The sequence below is a fragment of the Ixodes scapularis genome, unplaced genomic scaffold (assembly GCF_016920785.2).
Source record: "Ixodes scapularis isolate PalLabHiFi unplaced genomic scaffold, ASM1692078v2 PGA_scaffold3__209_contigs__length_174095766, whole genome shotgun sequence".
NCBI lineage: Eukaryota > Metazoa > Arthropoda > Arachnida > Ixodida > Ixodidae > Ixodes > Ixodes scapularis.
This window is the reverse complement of record NW_024609868.1, coordinates 78,393,929-78,413,447: the sequence shown is the minus strand read 5'-3', so window position 1 is coordinate 78,413,447 and position 19,519 is coordinate 78,393,929. Positions and strand designations below refer to the sequence as shown.

The following is a 19,519-nucleotide window of genomic DNA, read 5'->3' as shown; positions in this document are numbered from 1 at the left end:
ATCATAGTGCTAATCGTTTATTGAGCATTTCCGATCGAATTTCCGATCGAATTTCCAATCGAAAGTCCGCCGGTGGCTCTCTTTTTGTACTGAGAACACGGTGACTGAGACTTAAGGCCGGTTCAGCCACTTGTGTTTGAGTGCGTTTGACTGCGTTACATTGAGAAACGAAAGCGAGTCACCGGCCCATCTGTGCTTCGTATGAAGCGTGGAATCCAATTCAAGGAATCATCTTGGCACGCGATATAAGCAGCAGGGATATCCTGGTTTCTCGCTGCCGCAACGCAGTCAGACGCAGTCAAACGCTACTGTCTGAACCAGGCTTTACACGTTGTGTGCAGTGATGGCAAAGGGAGAAAAGTACCAGAGCGTGGATGTAAGAAGCACTTTGTATGCTCGAAGGTTCGTGCAACAATTACCCAAGCATAATGCTGAGCCAGTCTCTCGCACCAGTGACTTTACTAACAAGTCACAGCGCACACAACTTGAAAGATCGAGTATAATGATAAAGCTATTAATTTGTACATTACCCCTTAGGCGGTAGTTTGCTGTGGAGATTGAGGTTCAGATGCTGACTGCTAAGTTTTACTTCAAAACTGCATCTCCAAGGGGCGTATATAATATATTATAATACACCTAGTGAATTGTGTATCTTTTTGGCACTGTGAATGGGGGAAACACAAAGTAGTTAGTCTTAGGGCTTATATTGAGGATGCATTATCACAGCACCCCAGTTTGATTTGATATGTAAACAAAAATAAATGGTGTTTCCGCATTTACAGAAATCTGGAATGTCCAATTAACGAGTGTCTTGTTTGGTATCACGAAGTGAAGTCGTGCAGAACCAACTATTCGTTTAGATCACTTCTATTGGTGAGATTTTATTTATTTATTTATTATATATATTGATTTATATATTGAAGTTTTTAATCGATATCAAATTATACAAGTACCAAATTATATTTTGTGACAATTTATTTCTTAAGAATCAGAAGCAACCGTGAAACGTTTACTACGACATATCGAACTAGCTAATTAGTATTGTTTGCATTATTAAAGGATGAACTGCATATACATGTATTTAATATTATGACATCAGGGACTTATTTTTCTTAAGTGAATGCTAGACGACACGTACAAATTGTTCCCACATAATAAAAAAAAAGTTTTCACTCAGATTTTTTGGTGTTTCTGAACCGATGGTGCTGCCGATACTGCCTAATTGTTCAAAGTAAATATAAAAGAGACCGATTCCAAATTGCGACCTTTTCCAAACATGACTATTTCGAACCTCAAATCGCAACGTCGCGTGTGAATCAGTGTCCGCTTCGGTGGCCGTCGGTCGTACACACACAGAGGCGTTCGGAGGGCACACAACGGTCGTCCTTCACCAGTCACAAGGTCTTCGCCGGATCGTTTCTTTTTTTTTTTCCCTTCCTTTTTTTTTTTTTTTTTGATGGTTGACGTTGTAGCGTACCTGTACCATGGGCGGCGAAAAAAAGAAGCAGCGACATCGAAAACGAGCAGCTGGGACCGCCGCAAGCGTTCGGCGTTTGAGGCAAAAGCTCGCGTTTTGGACCCGACAAAGGTTTCCGGAAGACGATGCAAGTCGAGGATGGCCGGCGCACAACAGAGCGGATGCTCGCCCAGTCGCTTATGACAAAGGGGCGAAATGACCACGGGGAGAGGGAGAACAAGCCACCACGAACAACACAAAAGAAATACCGCAGAAAAATATGGTGCCAAAAAGAAAGAAAGAAAGGGAAAGGTTTCGACTTGGCTTTTACTAGCCTTGCAGACGATGGCTACCATAAGAGCCTGTTAATGAGGTGATTTACAAGCGCAAATAAAATTAAGCAAGCAATGATCAACAACACAAAAGAAATACAACAAAAATACGGCAAAAAAAAGGGAATGGCTTCGGCTGACTTCGCTTTCAGTCTTGCAGACGATGGCTTTCTTAAGAGCCAGTTAATGCAGTGCTTGCCAAGCGCACACAGAATTAAAACTGATTACAGTTGGCGGCACATGAAAAGGGATTCTTCGACAAAAGCGGCGCAGTGAATAATGTTGGAGGTTCTATAAAGCCCAATAATTGGGGTTTTGTGGATATTGATACAGCGGGTAGTTGGTCAGCCATTTCAAAGTTACGACGAGTCACTCGCTGTAGATGAGCAATTTACCCAGTGCAGTACAACCGCTATAGCCTGGGATCTTTAACGTGCACCACGCTGTAGTGATACACGGCCGCACGCCGGTACGATGCTCATACAGATCGCAACAGGCAGGGGTACGGATTGAACCCATGATTCCTGGTTTCTGCAGCGCGAGCTTTCGCTCCGCGGTCTCCGAGCTGGAGTCCCAGCTTGGAGCCCGCTGTGGCCGAGTAGCCCTTTCGCCCACTCGGCCACCGATACTTTTTTTTTTATTACATGGAAATATTACTAAGACACAGTGTTGTACGGAACGGTGTTCCAAGGAACGGCGTTCTTGGAACGCGTTCCTTTTAGGCGGAACTTAGGAACGCCGCCGTTCCATTTGCATCCCTGCAACTGGAACAGGAACTCCTTACATTTTTACGGGAACGGAAGAAGGAACGGCGTTCCTTTTTCTTTGTCTGGTGGGGTCATTTTTATTTTATTTGTAAGAGGGGAATTTTGAAAAAAAAAAGGATAAAAAAACATTATATTTACGAAGAGGAGGATCTCGTTCAGTTTTTTTGTTACTTAGGATTTATTTTGTGGGGTCCTCGCTTGGTAACAGTTGGGTGAAGGAGAGCTAGTGACCATTGATTATTTTTTTCAGTGCCCGAGACTGCGGCACAGAAATCAAAACATTTGGTCGAAGGAAACGACAGAAAAAAAGACGTCTCGAACTCAGCTACTTTCCTTGCTTCCCCGAATCCTCATACACCCAGAAATCTAAGGCCGACTGCAGTCATCACTAAACTTCTACAAAGAAACCAGTTACACCAAAAGAACAGGTTACTTACAGTGGTGTGTTGAGCGCTCTGTTGCTGCACAGATGTATATTTTTCCTCACCGTCACTGTAAAACACACTCGTTAAACCTCATCGACGTGACTTGGAGGCGTAAGGTGAAATATACATCATACGCACCCTTGCATCCCAAACATTGGCCAGATGCACAGAAATTAATCTTCCTTCTCTGTCCTCTTCACCCACCTTCAAACTAAACAACGAGTCCAACCTTCACGGAGAAGGACTGGTAGTTTTCAAGACTGGCCTTCAAAAAGCCCTACCTTCTTCCCCATTTGCTCGTCTTGCTGACAGCAGCATCGAGAAGCAACTGTTGTTAAGTTCGAACACGGGACTTTGTTAGATTGAAACCTGTGAGGTTGTTGTAAAACGCTCGTGCAATGGGGATAACGGTATATTTGGCTCGTCTGAATTGTCCACCAGAAACATGACTATGGCAAAACGCTGAGATTTTTAAGAGTGAATATATGAACAAATGAAACCTTGCTTCCGCTTGTTTTTTTCTCCTAGCGTCCTTCCATCACGGCCTTCAAATTCGATCGTGTGTTGCTATTTAATGGGCTAGATAAAAAAACGTTGGTTTCATCTAACTAAATATTTTAATTAGCAAAATACAAATATAACGTATATGTAACGACACGTTCCATTTTTTAAGCTGTAACGGGAACGAGTTCTTTTCTCACAGATGGAACTTGTAACGGGAACGCGTTCCAAAAGTCGAGAGGAACGAGGAACGAGCTTCCGTTCCTCTCTTTGAGGAACGTGTACAACACTGCTAAGACAACAGCAAGACAATAACATGGTAAGGTTATCACGTCCCAATTCCTATTACATATATTTCCTTATCTAATATTCTCAAAGACTTATCGTCGTAAACAGGCAGAAGGAACAAAAAGGAATATTAAATAAAAACAAAATGCACATGTTAAAAGTCAGGTAGATGAATGCATCGATCAAAAAGAACATATCACTCTGTCCGCTCATCAACGAAGTTAAATACATTTCGTACATGGGTTACAGATTTCAATAAAATGTGATTTGGTAGGTCGGGGAGGGTCCGCATTCCTGTCAATCATTCTTGTTTACCAGAGGCTATTCAACACCATTAACTTAAACAGATCGTAAGGAAAACTATCGTTCATTTTTAAGGGCAAAAATCGGATTGTGTAAGCATTGATATTCAAGTCTCTTTTCAGTGTCCTTTGTAGGACATCCCAGAAAAGGTAAGCATCACTGCAGAAAATAAAACAATGCTCTATACGGTTTCTGGTTGGTTACAAAGGTGACAATTGATTGACCACGGCACGAAAATTCTACGTTCACGAAGCTAGGATTTTACAGGTAATGCAGAAGTATGGAACTTAAGGAAGAATGACTTTGCTGTATGCGAGACATGTAGTTTTCGGACGCGTCTGAGGACATCCTTTTCTGGGCCTTCACTATATATGCTTCGGTACAAAGGTTCAGAGAACAATAAATGAAAAAAAAACAAAACAAAAAAAAAGAGCTGTTAGAAACTCAATCGCGCTCACTACTTTAATAATAATAATAATAATCCTTTATTTGTTATGGGGTAACTTTGAGTTACCCCACAGGACGTGATGTGCTTGCGGGTATCGTCGTAACCACCGAATTAGGTAATGCACTCGAGAGTTCCGTCTGTAAGTAAGTACAAAGAAAATTATGAGATGCAGTTCTGAAGAATAAAATCGAGATAATACTTGCTTTAGAAAGATGTGTATGAGACCGAGACCGCCGACATTGATGGGGCGAAAGAGGTTATCACGTCTTATATGTTCCGAATTGGGAACTCCATATAAAAGTAGCAAACACTCTGTGGAATTTTTTAATATGGCTTCTGGTACAGCAAATCACTTGAAGTATATACCAAAGTTTGGCGGCGAGAAACATATTACAGGCCTTAGCTCACCCGAAAACTGACCACTAGTTGGATTTCATCTTGTCAGCTTGACATTTAATTTTTGACACTCGTTCAGTCCAGTAATCACCATTGTTGCGGATACTGTTAAGACTGAAAAGGAACTTCAAAGTACTGAGGAGCAATGCAGCTCCACAATATTTCGGCATACTCTGAAGGTGTTGTGGCCCATCGCCCACACCATATGCCAATACTTCAAAAGAGTAGAGACTGAAACCTTCCACAATAGGGATGTTAAGTACACTTAAACAAAGGGATTCTAAATAAAGCGAAAATAAAGACGGGGATAACGGACATCCTTGTTTGACGGACGATTCTAGACGAATTCGATTTAAAAGTTAACCGTTAGCTATAAGCCTGGTGGCACAAACACGATAACATAACTTATACCCGTGCCACACGGGCAACTCGAACGCCATTTACAACGAATGACATTCGTGTAATGGACGAATCGGCTCGCGATTTGTCGCGCGTGGAACGCCCCACGCTCGGAGTGTCGCGCGCTGATTGGCCGATCGTTCAAATGTCATTCTTTGCAAATGGCATTCGAGTTGCCCGTGTGGCACGGGTATTAATGCCCTTTAGAAGTGTTGGTCCTGGGTTTACATGACGTAAAATAGCAAACAGGAAAGCATGGGACACGCGATAAAAAGCCTTAGCCAAGACTACTTGAACCATGGCGACTTGACCGGCATGAAGAACACAGCTTTCTATCACCGTACGCGCAACGTGGATGTTAGTTTATATACGTCTCCCCCTAATTCCACAGGTCTGGTGGTCTCCAGCAACACATGACGTGACACACTGTAGTCGTTTTGTTAAAATTTTAGCACAAATCTTGTAACAACGTTGCATAAACTAATTGGTCGGTAGCCTTCGATTCGCTCTAAAAAATAACGGCGGTAAAGTTGCCATCTCATACGCCACCATAAAGACCTCAAGAAGGAAGGGACATATCAGGTCTTTGTATGTCTAGTAAAACTCTGCAGGGAGCCCATCAGGTCCTGGTGTTTCAGACTTTGGCAACTCGTCTTCCGCGCATCGAACTTCTAATGTTACTGGTCCACTAAGGATATCTCGCTGAAGGTGGTTTACTCCGGGAATTAAAGAAATTAAGTTTTTTGCCAGCTGGATGTCTAAATGTTGCGTTTTTTTCAGAGAGGCTTTTGTAATGCAACTCAAATACGTTCATGATGACTCTTTCGTTGTCTGAGAGTGTCCCATTACATTCCAAAACTCTCATTTTCTTTAAAAGGCCGTTACGTCTCTCATCGTTGAATGCACGACGCAAGGGTGTCTCTGAGGACAAGAAACGCCTACACCGGGACCGTACTAGAGCACGGTGTAAACGAATGTGCTCGTATTGCTGTAGCTGACATTTGACGCGAAGAATGTCTTCTTGGAACATACCAGGTGTTTCGCACTCTAACACGTGAAGCATATATAGATTTTTCAAAAGTGTAGCTTCTTCCTTCTTTGAATGAAAGGACGCAATGTATGCACATTCGATTGCTTCCTTTCTCACTTCCTATTTGAAAGAGTCCCACTGAGCAAATATGCCAAATTTCTGATGCGTTGACACATGATTAAAACATTCGCGGACACGCCTCTGAATGCCTTGGTTGTCTAGCATTGCTGGGTTTAGTTTGCAGAAAGCCCGTTTTGGTTGCGCCTTTCGCAGTACGTCTGTTCCAAAACGGATCTTTACAAGGCAGTGGTGCGAAAAAGAAACTGGTTTTAAGTCATAAGCAATCACGTGTGAAATGAGCGAGCTTGAGGCGTAAATGCGTTCGAGTCTCGCATTACTTGAAGCTTGAAGGTGAGTGAATTGGAGAGTAGTTTTTTGGGAAGCTCCAATGTCAAAAAGCTAATGGTCGAATGCAAGAGTGTTTAGTGTGTCGGAACTTCTGTCGGGCCTTGTAGAAGGAACTGACCTCTCTTTTGTGCTACACATACAGTTGAAATCTCAAAATAAAACAACTTGTTTATCGGTGCTAAAACATAAAACCAGGCTTAAAAAAAAAAAAAAAGATCGACGCTCTTTAACGTCATCATAGGCATATATGCAAATTAATCTCCAGTAGGCAGTGTATAAAAGAAAATAGGAATATATGAGCCTTCCCTTATCATCGACAATTTGAGAAGGTGATGAATACCCTAAATTGTTCTTCAAAAAGAAAAACACCCTCCCGACAAGCCAGCAGCATGACTGACGCATACCTCGGTATGTGAGAGGAAGGGGTCTAGTGCACGAGCAGTATCATCGTCAGACGATGTCTTTGTCTCTTGAATAGCAACAAAATCACTATGTTCCTTTAACAGGAGCTTGTACAATTGAGATTGCCGTGCACGTGAACAGAGTCCTCTCACGTTGATGGTAGCGAAGCGAGGGGAGATGTCAGGAAGGTTTTAGTTAGGGTGGGAGCACATCGTCATCGTTCCTCGCGTCCAGAGCTTCAGATTGCGACGTCTTCTTGTGGAGGAACTCTCGCACTGCAGATGGCCTGCGTTTCACCTCACCTTTATCGTCCTTCTTGCTTTCGGCAATACATACCTCGGTATCATTTTTCGTCGTAGGAGCAGGTCGTTTCACCGATGTGCCACTGGACGTCGTGGCGCGTTCGCGTCGAGCTATTGCTTGCTGGCACGGTAACTCAGGTAGTGGGTTAAGGCATGGGTACTCGCTATCCGACCAATTTCTTTTTGTTTCCGTGACAGACTCAACTGATGTTGACAGTCCTGGAAGGGTGTTGGAAGACTCCGAATCGGAACTCAGTTCTTCTGGTTGCTGCGTAGACGTTTGCGTCTCGGCCCTTTGTTTCTTGACAGGGGAAGAGGCGATGTCATTTGTGACATCAGCGACTTCACTAATGTCCATAAGCATGCCCCCCTCCCAGTTCTCAAAGTGTGTGTGTGTGGGGGGGGGGGGGGGGGGGGGCAAGGCATGTGTTTTGCCCCCTGAAACAGCCGTTACTGGGCAGGGCAAACACGGTCGGCAGCGCCCAAGGGATACCAAGGGCACCGCCCCCCGGCACTGGGGGGGAGGGGTTAGGTTTGCACCCCCCCCCCCTCAAAAACAAGTTGGTACGCCACTGTCCATAAGATGGTCCTGTACAACATCGTCCGTTAGGTTTCTCTACTGCCTTAGCTCGTCTGCGTAGCTGGTGACGCACTCACTCGCGTCGTGTCCGTAGCATCGGTACTCGCCGCATCTCGCGATTCTGCACTCACGACGGATGTGACCAATTCTGTTATATCGAAGGCACAGCGGTGGCCGACCAGGGACGAGCACCAAGCTTCGACAGCCGAAGACCGCGAGCTGATGCAGAATATTCGTTGCATTCATTCCATCTCTAAGTGTCAGGGTCACCTCTTTGTTGAGCGCTTGCATGTGCTCCATTCCAGCGCACTTCCACTTTTCTCGTACAATGGAACAGACCGTGCCAAAAGGCGTCATTGCCTCTTCGATTCTCTGGCGTTCCATGTGTACAGGTAACCAGAGAAGTTTCAGTTTCACATCTTCGGTGTCGGGATCGATTATGAGACATCTGAGTCCCTTCAGGGTAAGCTCCATTTTGTTTACAAGCTTGGTTTTAGTTAAGGCGTTTGCGCACGTCACCATCCAGACATGGCTCGTCTGAAATTGGCTATTCCGATGATATCTTGGGCGTCGACAACATCTCGTAAGGCGTCACGGAAGGCTGGGGCTCGGTAGGGTCGTCCGGCGAGATCGTCATGAAGAAAGACGGAGTTCAGGCTCAAGTTACCTGTGGGTATACGAGGTAGCACGGTCCGGTATTCATTGGTCAACATTTCAGTAGTACCGGCCAAAGCCTCCGCGGTTCCCCGGCGGAGGCTTTGGCCGGTATATTTTCCTTCGAGAACATCAAAAACACGACCGTTCTCAGCGGCGTCTTCTTCTTTCTCCGCCACCGATACCCCGCTCGTACCCCGCTCTAAAGCCCCTCGATACGGAAAAAAGAAGAAGTTTGCGGCGGGGACGAACGTTTTCCACGAAGGCTCCGCATCTCGCACCGAACGACGCGAAAATTTTCCTGTTTTCCGGAAAAGACTGATACCACGGAAGGAAGGAGGACGAGAGGAAAAGAAGGATAATACGGAAACGTGAGTGGGTCGCATATTACCGGCAATATCGACATTTTAGAGACAAGCCTACCCCCACGCGGGGATGGCATGGAGATGGACGAGACGGCCGCCGATGGCGAGAAAAGAATAGGCGGAATACCCGAGAGGGGTTGGAATTACATTATTAGAAAAAAGGATAAGAAAGTCAGCTCGTCCACCAGCGATGTCAAAAACAACATGGGGTCAACCGAGGAGCAGAAGCCAAAAAGGAGGAGATTCGGACCGATGCCGGGAGACGAGATAAAAATTACTGTTAGACCCGAAAAGGGTCTGAAACTCGGAGACACCAGAGAAGGATCCGTAGGCAAGGCACTAATTAAGGCCATCCGAAGAAACCATGCCCTCCGAGATGAGGAAATCACAACAAGAATATTGAAAGGTACCAACGCCATAATAGTCAGCACGAAAAGGGAAGACATCGCGAAAGCGGTGACAGAAATCGAAGAACTTGAGATCGAAGGGAAGAAGCACAGCTTCAAAGCTAAAGTCATCATGGAGGACACGGTAAAAGGAGTGGTATACAGAGTCTCTAAAGAGTTTACAGACGAAGAACTGGGAGAAAACTTCAGTGTAAGGGGCAAGTACGCCGACATTGAAATAATAGAAGCCAGAAGAATCAGGGATACGGAAGTTGTGGTCCTCACTTTTAGCGGGGACCGTTTGCCAAACCAAGTGTGCTTATACGGGCAAATGGCACACGTGTGGGAATACAGGCCGGTGAAGCAAGTATGTTTCGTCTGCATGAAGCCGGGACACAGGAGTGACGTATGCCCCACGCCAGACGCAAAGGGGTGCCGAAATTGCGGCCGAACGCACGCGGAAGGCGAAGAGAATTGCAGGGCAAGATGCGCATTCTGCGAAGGGGAACACCCCACCGGGGACAAGGAGTGCAAAAAGCGATACAAAGAACCGACGAAAAAGGTGCAGCCCAAAACTACTGATACACTGACCGACGTCAGCAAAAAGAAGGCGTGGGCGGAGGCGCAGAGCAACATAGAAGACTTCCCTACGCTGAGGTGGGTTACTGGGCAAGCCAACTACCCCACAATAGAGGGAGAGAAATCGGACAAGCAGAAAATTTCCGAGATGGAGGAGACAATTAGAGAGCTAAAGAAGGTGGCAGAGATACAAAGGGAACAATTTCAGAGAACAATGGAGATACAAAGGGAACAATTCCATAAAATGGAGGAGCAAAACGCCAAGATGGCGGAAACCATTAAAAGACTGGAAGGAAACTCTTGGAGACAAGAAGAGAAGCACAAGAAAGAACTGGAGACTCTCCGAAGACGGTGTGAAAACAAAACGGACGAGCCGAAAACTCAGCCGAAGCCGGCAGAGGCACCGAAAAAGACGCCCAAGGAAAGAAAGGGTCCGCTCGAGGAAAGAAAGGAGCAACTAGACAACAAATTCGAGAACAAGTTTGAGCTACTAGAAAGCAAATTCGAGCAACTGGAAAACAAATTCGAGCAAAGATTCGCTAAAATTGAACAGATGCTCGCAAGTTTACTGGACGGGGCGGCGGGCCCGCCTAGGAGGAAATGTGCAAAGGACGGCTACGAAAGCGATGTCAGCTGCGTGAGCAACGAAGGAGCCAAAGCAGAGGCAAAGCAACCGTATGGAAGGTAGGCTTCTGATATGGCAGTGGAATTGCAGAGCCTACCGAGGAAAACGAAGCAATTTTACATTTTATCTACAGGACGAAGTGGAAAAACCGCACCTAATCTTGCTGCAAGAACCGAATTCAGAAGCGAATCTGAGTGGGTACTACGTTTACGGCAACGATAAGAACAAGCCCAGGGTCGCCACGCTCGTCAATAAGAACATCACGGTCATACATCACGAAACAAAGCAAGAAGTAGAGAACGTTCTGACGGAAGTGGTGCCTAGCAACAAGGGAGGCAAGAGCACATTCGTGCTAAACGTGTACGCGCAACACAAGGGCTACAAGACCGAGGACCTCGCGGAAATCATGGAAACGGCATGCAAGATGGCCGGCAAGGACAACGCGATAGTCGTCGCGGGAGATTTCAACTCGGCGCATACGGAATGGGGCTACGTAAAGGACACGAAGAGGGGCAAAGAGTTACTCAAGCTAATCGAGATGCACGAACTAACGATCATCAACGACACAGACTGCCACACTAGAGTGGGAAACAGCGTGAGTCGAGACACAAACCCGGACCTCTCGATGATCAGGGGAGCCACGGCGGGATGGATAAACACGCAAGAAACCCTCGGAAGCGACCACTGCATCATTAGGATCGAAGTAGTGGCAGACGCCAAGCGTCGACGCATAGGAAAGAATCAGAGAACAGACTGGAGAAAGTTCAGACAGGAAGTGGAAACAAGACCCATAGACGACCTTGCGCGGTGGACAAGGGAACTAAAAAGAGCCAAAGAAGACTACACCAACGAGGTAGAGCTGACCGAAAAAGTCACTGCAGTTGACTCGCGACTCGAAACGCTGTGGAAGAAAAGGCGCAATTTGACTGTAAAGTGGAAAATCAACAAACTGAACCGGAATTTGAGACGTCGAGTGGCGGAACTCAACGAGGAAATAGAAAAGTACGCCGATGACTTGGCGCGACAAAACTGGTGGCAAAAATGCGACAAACTGCAGAACACTTTGGAAACAAAACAGACCTGGAACCTGCTCAAATACCTGGCGGACCCGGCATCGACAAGAGGCGAAACCAACCGAACTCTCACGAGGATTGTACACAAATTCCAAGGAGACGTGCTAGAATACATCAAGAACAGGTACGTCCCGGATCAAGGGACACCCGAAACCGGAAACGAGTATACGGGACGAACCAACGAGAGTCTTGACAGAGACTTTGACGTTGGGGAGCTGGTGGCAGCCGCCGCCGAAACGACCAACAGCACACCGGGGAGGGACGGCATCACCAACGCCACGCTACGGAATCTACCGCAGAAGACTCAGAAGCAACTCACAAACTTTATTAACGAGGTATGGAACAGCGGAAAAGTCCCGGAAGAGTGGAAGCACTCGCAAATCAAGCTCATTCCCAAGCAAGGAAAAAAACCGCATATAGACAACATGAGACCTATCTCGCTAACGTCGAACGTAGGCAAACTCATGGAACGCATGGTGAAAAACAGGCTACAGCGCTACCTGGAGGAAGAGGGGCTCATGCCGCACTGCATGTACGGTTTTAGGCCACACCTGAGCACTCAAGACGTGCTACTTCAGATCAGGGAAGAAGTGCTGAGCGGCAAAATCCCCGCCAAAGGGGAGCACATCGTGCTAGCCATAGACCTAAAGGCGGCCTTCGACAACGTTGCCCACTCCGCCATACTAGACAACTTGAACGCCACCAACGGAGGCGAAAAGACCTACAACTACGTACGCTCCTTCCTGGAAAACCGCAGCGCCACCATCCAGATTGATGACACAAAGACTAAGACGTTCGACATGCCCAACAAGGGGACGCCGCAAGGAGCGGTGCTGTCACCCCTACTTTTTAATATAGCGCTCTTCAAGCTATCCGAGAGACTGGCAAAGATCCCGAACATAGAGTACGCGGTATACGCAGATGACATTACGATATGGATCACAAAAGGGTCGCTAGGAGAAAAGGAGGAAAGGCTGCAAAAGGCGGCAGAAGTCATACAAGAGGTGGCAAAAGCAAGCGGACTCCACTGCTCGCCCGAAAAATCAGAGATTCTGAGGATTCATGGACGAAGGTACGACAGAAGCATACCCATCAACGTCACGATAGAAGGCCACACAGTGCCCGAAGTGAAAGAACTAAGGCTGCTGGGTATGTGGTTACAACATAATGGGAAAGCCACGCTACAATGGGAAAAGATCTCCAAAACCATAGACATCATGGGAAGGATGATTAAGAGAGTCACCCACAGGAAGTGGGGTCTAAAAGAACGAGACGTGGCGAAGATTGTTCAAGCCGTCGTCGTAAGTAGGATCACTTACTGCATGCCGTACCACCGGATCACCAAAACAGAAGAGAGAAAGATCGACTGCAAAATGAGGGGAGTGTACAAGCTAGCGCTAGGACTACCCATTACCACATCAACCGAAAAACTCATGGCCATGGGCATCTCTAACACGTACGGAGAGCACAAGGATGCCATGCTGACGGCGCAGAAAGAGAGACTCGGACGCAGCGAGACCGGAAGACGCCTGGCGACCAAACTCGGCTTCAACGACGTGAGGACAAAGGCGACCAGAACGGCCGACCTAAGCGATATGGCGAAAAATACGTACATCGTACGACCCATACCAAAACACATGAGACCGGATACGCATGAACAACGAAGACTAGCCAGAGCCAGGTACTACGAAAGGATAGCCAAAAAGGGAGAGGTGGCGTACGTCGACGCTGCCGACTACCCGGACCGGGATGCAAAGGTAGCCGTATACCTGGACAAAAACAAGATGGAGAAAAATAGCTGCTCGATGCCCAGGGCAACGACGGAAGAGGCCGAAGAGAGAGCCATAGCGCTCGCCATGATGGACGGCTATAGGAAGGGCAGTAGCATGCTCATCCTGTCGGACTCTCAACAGGCCTGTCGAAATTTTCTAAAAGGCAGGATTGGAGCGAGAACCGCCAAACTTATAAATAAGGTCACCCCGAAAAGTGCTGGAGTAACGCACGAAATCGCGTGGATTCCCGCTCACGCGGGCGTCACGGGTAACCAGGCAGCAGACGACCGAGCCCGTGCTCATACCTTCCGGGCCGGTCTGACGCAGCCGGGGAAAACCGTTATCGTGAACCCGAGCTACTCGGAGCTACTTGACCACTACAAGGCCTGCCGATTCCAGTTTCCGGAGCCCGCGGACAGGTTCGACAGAATAGATGCCGCCCTATGGAGGAGACTCCAGGCGGGCAACTTCCCGAACAAGGTGCTGGCCAGACACGTGGATCCGGACAGGTACGAAGACGACAGCTGCCCCTGGTGCGGCTCCCGAGCGACACTCTACCACTCCACGTGGGAATGTACGAATAACGACGAGCTTCCCAAGCTCCAAGACGAAGAAAAAGGCCAAGCCGGCTGGGAGAGGCTGCTGCGGAGCAGGGACCCCGGAGAGCAGCTTAGGCTGCTCGAAAGGGCCAAACTTGCTGGCCAGCTTCTAGGGATCCTGGAATGAGGAACCCTCCCCGCTAAGGCTCCACTTCCGTCATCATCAGCATCATCCCTCATGTTCCAATAAACGTTTTCCTCCTCCTCCTCCCCTCGATACGTTTGCGTTTGTCTTGCAACTAGCGTTCGAATGCGCCACTGCACGAGGCCCGTGTCTCGAGCGGCCCTTGGAAGCAAATGGCGGCGCTCATTCACACTGGAAGCGGATCCGCGTTCGCAAAGCGGCTGCGAACGCGGTTGTATAAAGATCCAGCACAATTGCACGCGCACTTGATGCCATCGAGCACGCGTGCAATTGTACTGAATCTTTATACAACCGCGTTCGCAACCTCTTTGCGAACGCGGATCCGCTTCCAGTGTAAATGAGCGGTTAGAGGCAAATGACGGCGGAGCAGCCGCTCGTGGCATGCGCGTGTCTTGCGCGTTTCCACATTGGTTGGCGGTACTTGCAAAAAACGCCTTTATCAAGGGGCTTCAGGAGGTTTTGCCTTGACATAGAACATTGAAAATACCCGCTTGCCAACCAGCAGACAGAGCTAGACACGTCATTGCGTTGTCTCTAGGTGGCTCGTCCAGGAGGAATCCCATACTAAATCAGTGTGGAGTGTATTTGTAGACGACAAATCAGCGGTTCGATCTTTGTATGGCAGTACTTAAAAAGAAACTGAAGCGGCTTTGTATTTCAGGAAAAACACTTAAATCGTCTTCATTTGGCTTCCAGAATCACAAAATCAAGATTTTTTTATTTTTTTATTTGATACAAAAAGGCTGAAGAAAATCATATTCAAAGTACCGCTGAAGCCCCTCCTTCCTGTGTGTGACGTCATATCCAGAGTTTTTGGAATTTCCGCTCTCCTGCGTCTTCAGCGCCTATCAAAGCTATGCAAGAGCCCTCTTGCTATTTTTAAAAAAGGTAAAAAAGAAAAGACCTCCCGACTGTTGTCAGTTTTTGTTTTCTCTTTTTTTCGTTTACTTCAATTCATCATTACCATAGCAAGACAGGCTATTGCCATTTTATATTATAATGTGTCTTTCTCCCCAGCATTGGCCTTTGTGGAGGCTCGTCAATGTCCGTTTCAGTGGCATCGGTAAGACAAGAGAAGGTCAGCAATGGCGGCTGTAACCTGACGGGTGTGCAAGTCGTTAGAAAATCGTCTATAGACGCTTTACACACGCGCCAAATTACAGCCGCCATTGCTGAACTTCTCTTGTCTTACCGAGATGCCTAGCAACTGAAATGGTAGTTGACGATCCTCTACAAAGGTCGATGCTTTAGAAAAGGACACAGTTGAATCTAATATGGCAATAACCTGGCCTGCTATGGTAATGATGAAGTGAAATAAACGGAATAAGAGGAAACAAAAACTGAAGGTCAGTTATTGCGGCGTCCATGCACAGCTGCTGCTAAGCATCTATACCTGGCAAGCTTGTATTTGCTCGCGCTGCCCACACGAGCGACACGCGCTTGGAGGCCGAAATCTATATGTATGACGTAACGATTGGTCGTAGGTTTTTTGCGTTTTCTGGTGTTTAGTTACATCTTCAGGAAAACGAGCGTGGCATTCAGATTCACGGAATAACAACACTCTAGAATTCGCCTCTCTCTTTTTTTTTTTTTTTTTTTACGCTTTTAGATAGCAATTTTTCTGCGGAGAAAACATTGTATTGTTTTGCAAGGTAAATCATCATCACACTAAACTATTTAGAGTGATAAAAAATGAAAAGTACTTAATTTTGCACTGGGGAGTGGTAACGGTTCTTTGAAGTAACTTTCCCAAATAAGCGCATTTTGCATTTCGATGGAGGCTATTAGGATACTAACAAAATCTACTGTCATGCTGAGAGGTAACTGCACTACTCTAAAGTGTCTCGTCCCACTTTGGGGGCCCTCTTTTCTACTATCAACAATCTGTTAAGTACTAGGTTTGTTCAATGACGTATAGAGAAAGCCCTTTACATCAGGAGAGGTCATATTTGATGCGGAATGAATAACTCTTTGCATGGTGTCAACATCGCTATCAACGTGTTTTCGATAATGTTTTGAGGCACTGTTATTAATCAGCTACAAACAGTAAAAATCTATGTTTACTTTATTTGTTACATAAAGTAGCCTAAATACGAATTGGTGCATCACTCTGCCAACCGACAAACGCTACGAAAAAAACTAAACAACCTACGGGCCCATGTTAGAGCACTCCTACCTATGTTTTTATTATTTTTTATTATTAAGATATTTCATAGCTCGCAGCTTAGTATCACTATACTTCGAGGTCGACGAGCAAAGTTTATAATCTGAGTCAATCAGATCGGACGAGGAGCGCCTATAGACTTTGGACTCGAGATCATATAAAATACGGGCTCTACCCGAAGTGCCACAACAGGAGCCAACACCCCCGGTCGTTTTCTCTTCTTCCCCCAATTCCTTGGGCTGCAGCCTCCCGTGGGTCACCCCGGTTGGAGCTCGGTGCTCGACTCGACGGCGTTCCGGTCGGCGTGCCCGCAGTTCGACTACCGGGGCAGGATTGTGGGCAACGAAGACTGCCTCTTCCTCAACGTCTTCACGCCGGGAGTCCGGGTAAGCGCAAGCAAAATACAACACGCTACATTCTGTGCAGCACACAAGCCCCTTCCCCAAAGCTATCTGTTCGCCTAAATCAATCATTTTCTTTTCTCCGCTGGCCTTCTCTCCAGTGTTCGCTCCGCTAAATTAAAAAGAGCAGAGGGTATTATGGGAGGAGCCTGCCCCGGTTCTCATCCTGCAACGAACTACATGGACAATGAGACGCGTGAATGTCTCGTTGTCGGTTTTATTCTCCAGCATTAGCCAAAGTCCAGAGCGTCCTCATTGCATTGGACTCACCACTGCCGAAGAAGAGATCACGAAGAAAGGAACGTGTTCAGAATAGGTGTCTCACCGTTTGTATACGAACGATGAGACACCTTTTGTCATCGATAGCTTTAAGGGGCGGTTCAACGATTTTGGGTAGGAAGGTTTTCCCTTTTGCACATGCTTTCTGGCACTATGGTGGGGGGACCCAAGTATACCCGCACGTAATGCCGCTGTCCAAGAAGCTTCTTTTGCCGCCGCGTAATTTCAAGGACAAAAGAGGACGTTTTCTTTCAGTCTCTTCCTTCGCCGAACTTGACGAAAGTTGAGGGGATCGCATTGTTGGCGTTCCAAACAATTCGGTCCCCAGGATTTCGTCATCAAGCTTGACATTGCTGCATTGTAGAACGCCCACGAGCGAATCACGATGCAGGAAGCATGAACATCATAACTACGACCTGCGTTTCTTGAGTTTTCGGTGTCTATACCTAACTACAATTCATTTGTCTCTTCGGAAGACAAAAAAAAAAAAAAAAAGATAGCGGTGGTGATGCCTTTTTTCTTACTATCTCGAGCTTGTCGAGCTGGATTTGTTTCTTTCGAGCTAATAAATAAATTGAGCGCTGCATGGGGCACGTAGCGCTCAGTGGAACACCGAGCCGGAGAGGCCTCTCGAACTGTTATATTAAAATAAATTTTAACTTGCACGCATTAGTTTTGCTGTCAATAGCACTCAGTGGTTCATAAGAAGCAAATTAGTTTATATTATGATGCTCCTTTATACTTGTGGATGCGTCTCACACGTGCACAAGAACACGAGGACATTTGTTTTTTTTATATGCAATTGATATTTTTTTATATTTTTTTATGTAGGCGTCACTGTTATCTATTTCTTTGTTGCTGATTTTTTATGTTTCTCTGATGGAAGTAACTTCTATTTTTGAATAATTTCTTGTGTTATTTTTATTGTTTTTTTTTCTCACCCCTGCCTTGTACTTGAAGAGGCTGAGGACTGGTCAAGTTGCTCGGTCAGTTTTTTTTTCTGGGCCCCCATAACACTTACATGCTCGATAAAGTTTTTCTTCTCCTTCATCATCAACATCATCATCATCATCATAATAATAATCATCAACTTCTTCTTCGACTCATTCATCTTAATATTATTATTATTGTTGTTATTATTAACAAGACAGGACAATCTAAGATAACATCAGATGTAGAGAATTAAGAGAGAAAAAAAAAAAAAACTGCTGTGCACATTTTATTCAGCTATTTAAAATATATGAACAAAACTTTTTTTTGTAGCATGTGTTAGTTCTGCCTTTTACCGCAGTTGCCTTCCACAGGGTGGCGACCACTTGGACGCTTCACTGCCATACGTTTTCTCTGTCACATACGCGCTGTGGCATCTATCGAAACGAAAACGTCATTCTGACTAGCGCTTTTCCGATATTCACGCGTCCGAAGTTTGTTCAGAAACCCAATTTCACCCCGGAAGCCTTTTTTCCGTTGCCAATCTGCAACCACGGCAATGTGCACACTATTGTTTCCGTGAAACGTCACCACAAGTTACCAATTACGCCGTAGAGCGCCACTAGGAAGCTTCCAGGACTTCTGCAAGATTGTGTATTTTAGGAAGAAAAAGCGGAAGCAATGACTGTGTCGAAACAAACGAATATAGTATTGTAAAAGAGCTAGGTCACATTGCACGATGGAGACACCCTGCATATGCCGACTGCTCGCTTCGAATCATCCTCCAGCGGTTTTAGCGCCTTCACTCTCAGACAAAAAACAACAGTTAAAATGGGAGTTATAATGGGAACTTAGTTTTTCACTGCCAGCGATGAGCCTCCCTCACTCTTGCTCTCGATGGTTTTTCAAAAAATATCAAGTTGTTTGCATTTCGCTTTCAACGAGGTCTCGGCGACGGTCTCGTCGTAATAAACAATTGTCTTCCGCCTGTGTCTTGAAACAGGTTTTCAATTTACAGATGTGTGACTAAAGGAATAACAATAAAACGTGGCCATCGCTTTCATCAGGATCTGTCAGTCAATTTTACGAACAACAACGGCTAGTCTCCAGTCGTGTTATTTTTTTGTTTTGTTTTAGGAAATATTTTAAGAAGTGTCTGCAATAAACGGTTCCCAAAACTTTAGCTGTTCTTTTTATACAAACCAAACTTTGATTTATTTTAGACCCCGGTAATATTTTAGTTAAATACGCAGCGCAACGGCTTAGACAACAGGGACTTTTAGCAAACCATTACCGTTTCCGCGTACCGCACTACAGGAGTCTTTGAAGCATGCTTTTAAGAGCTTGCGTAGGTGATACCGTGACCGTGGGGCGCGCGCTTAAAAGCATGCTTCAAATGCTCCGGTAGTGCGGTACGGAGAAAACGGTAACGGAATTGCCAAAAGACCACAATATGTTATAAGAAAGGATGTTACAACTGTACCTTCCCTGTTTTACAACAGTTTCCAGT

The 19,519-nt window shown here is 46.1% G+C and overlaps 1 protein-coding gene across 1 annotated transcript in view; it reads left to right on the top strand.

The window, feature by feature from the left end:
* The window catches only part of LOC8025948 (cocaine esterase), a 58,592-nt gene that overhangs the window by 18,190 nt on the left and 20,883 nt on the right, over nucleotides 1–19,519 (top strand). The window contains exon 2 of the mRNA XM_042292502.1: nucleotides 16,645–16,785. Coding sequence (XP_042148436.1) covers nucleotides 16,645–16,785 — 141 coding nt within the window. The remainder of the gene's footprint in view (nucleotides 1–16,644; nucleotides 16,786–19,519) is intronic.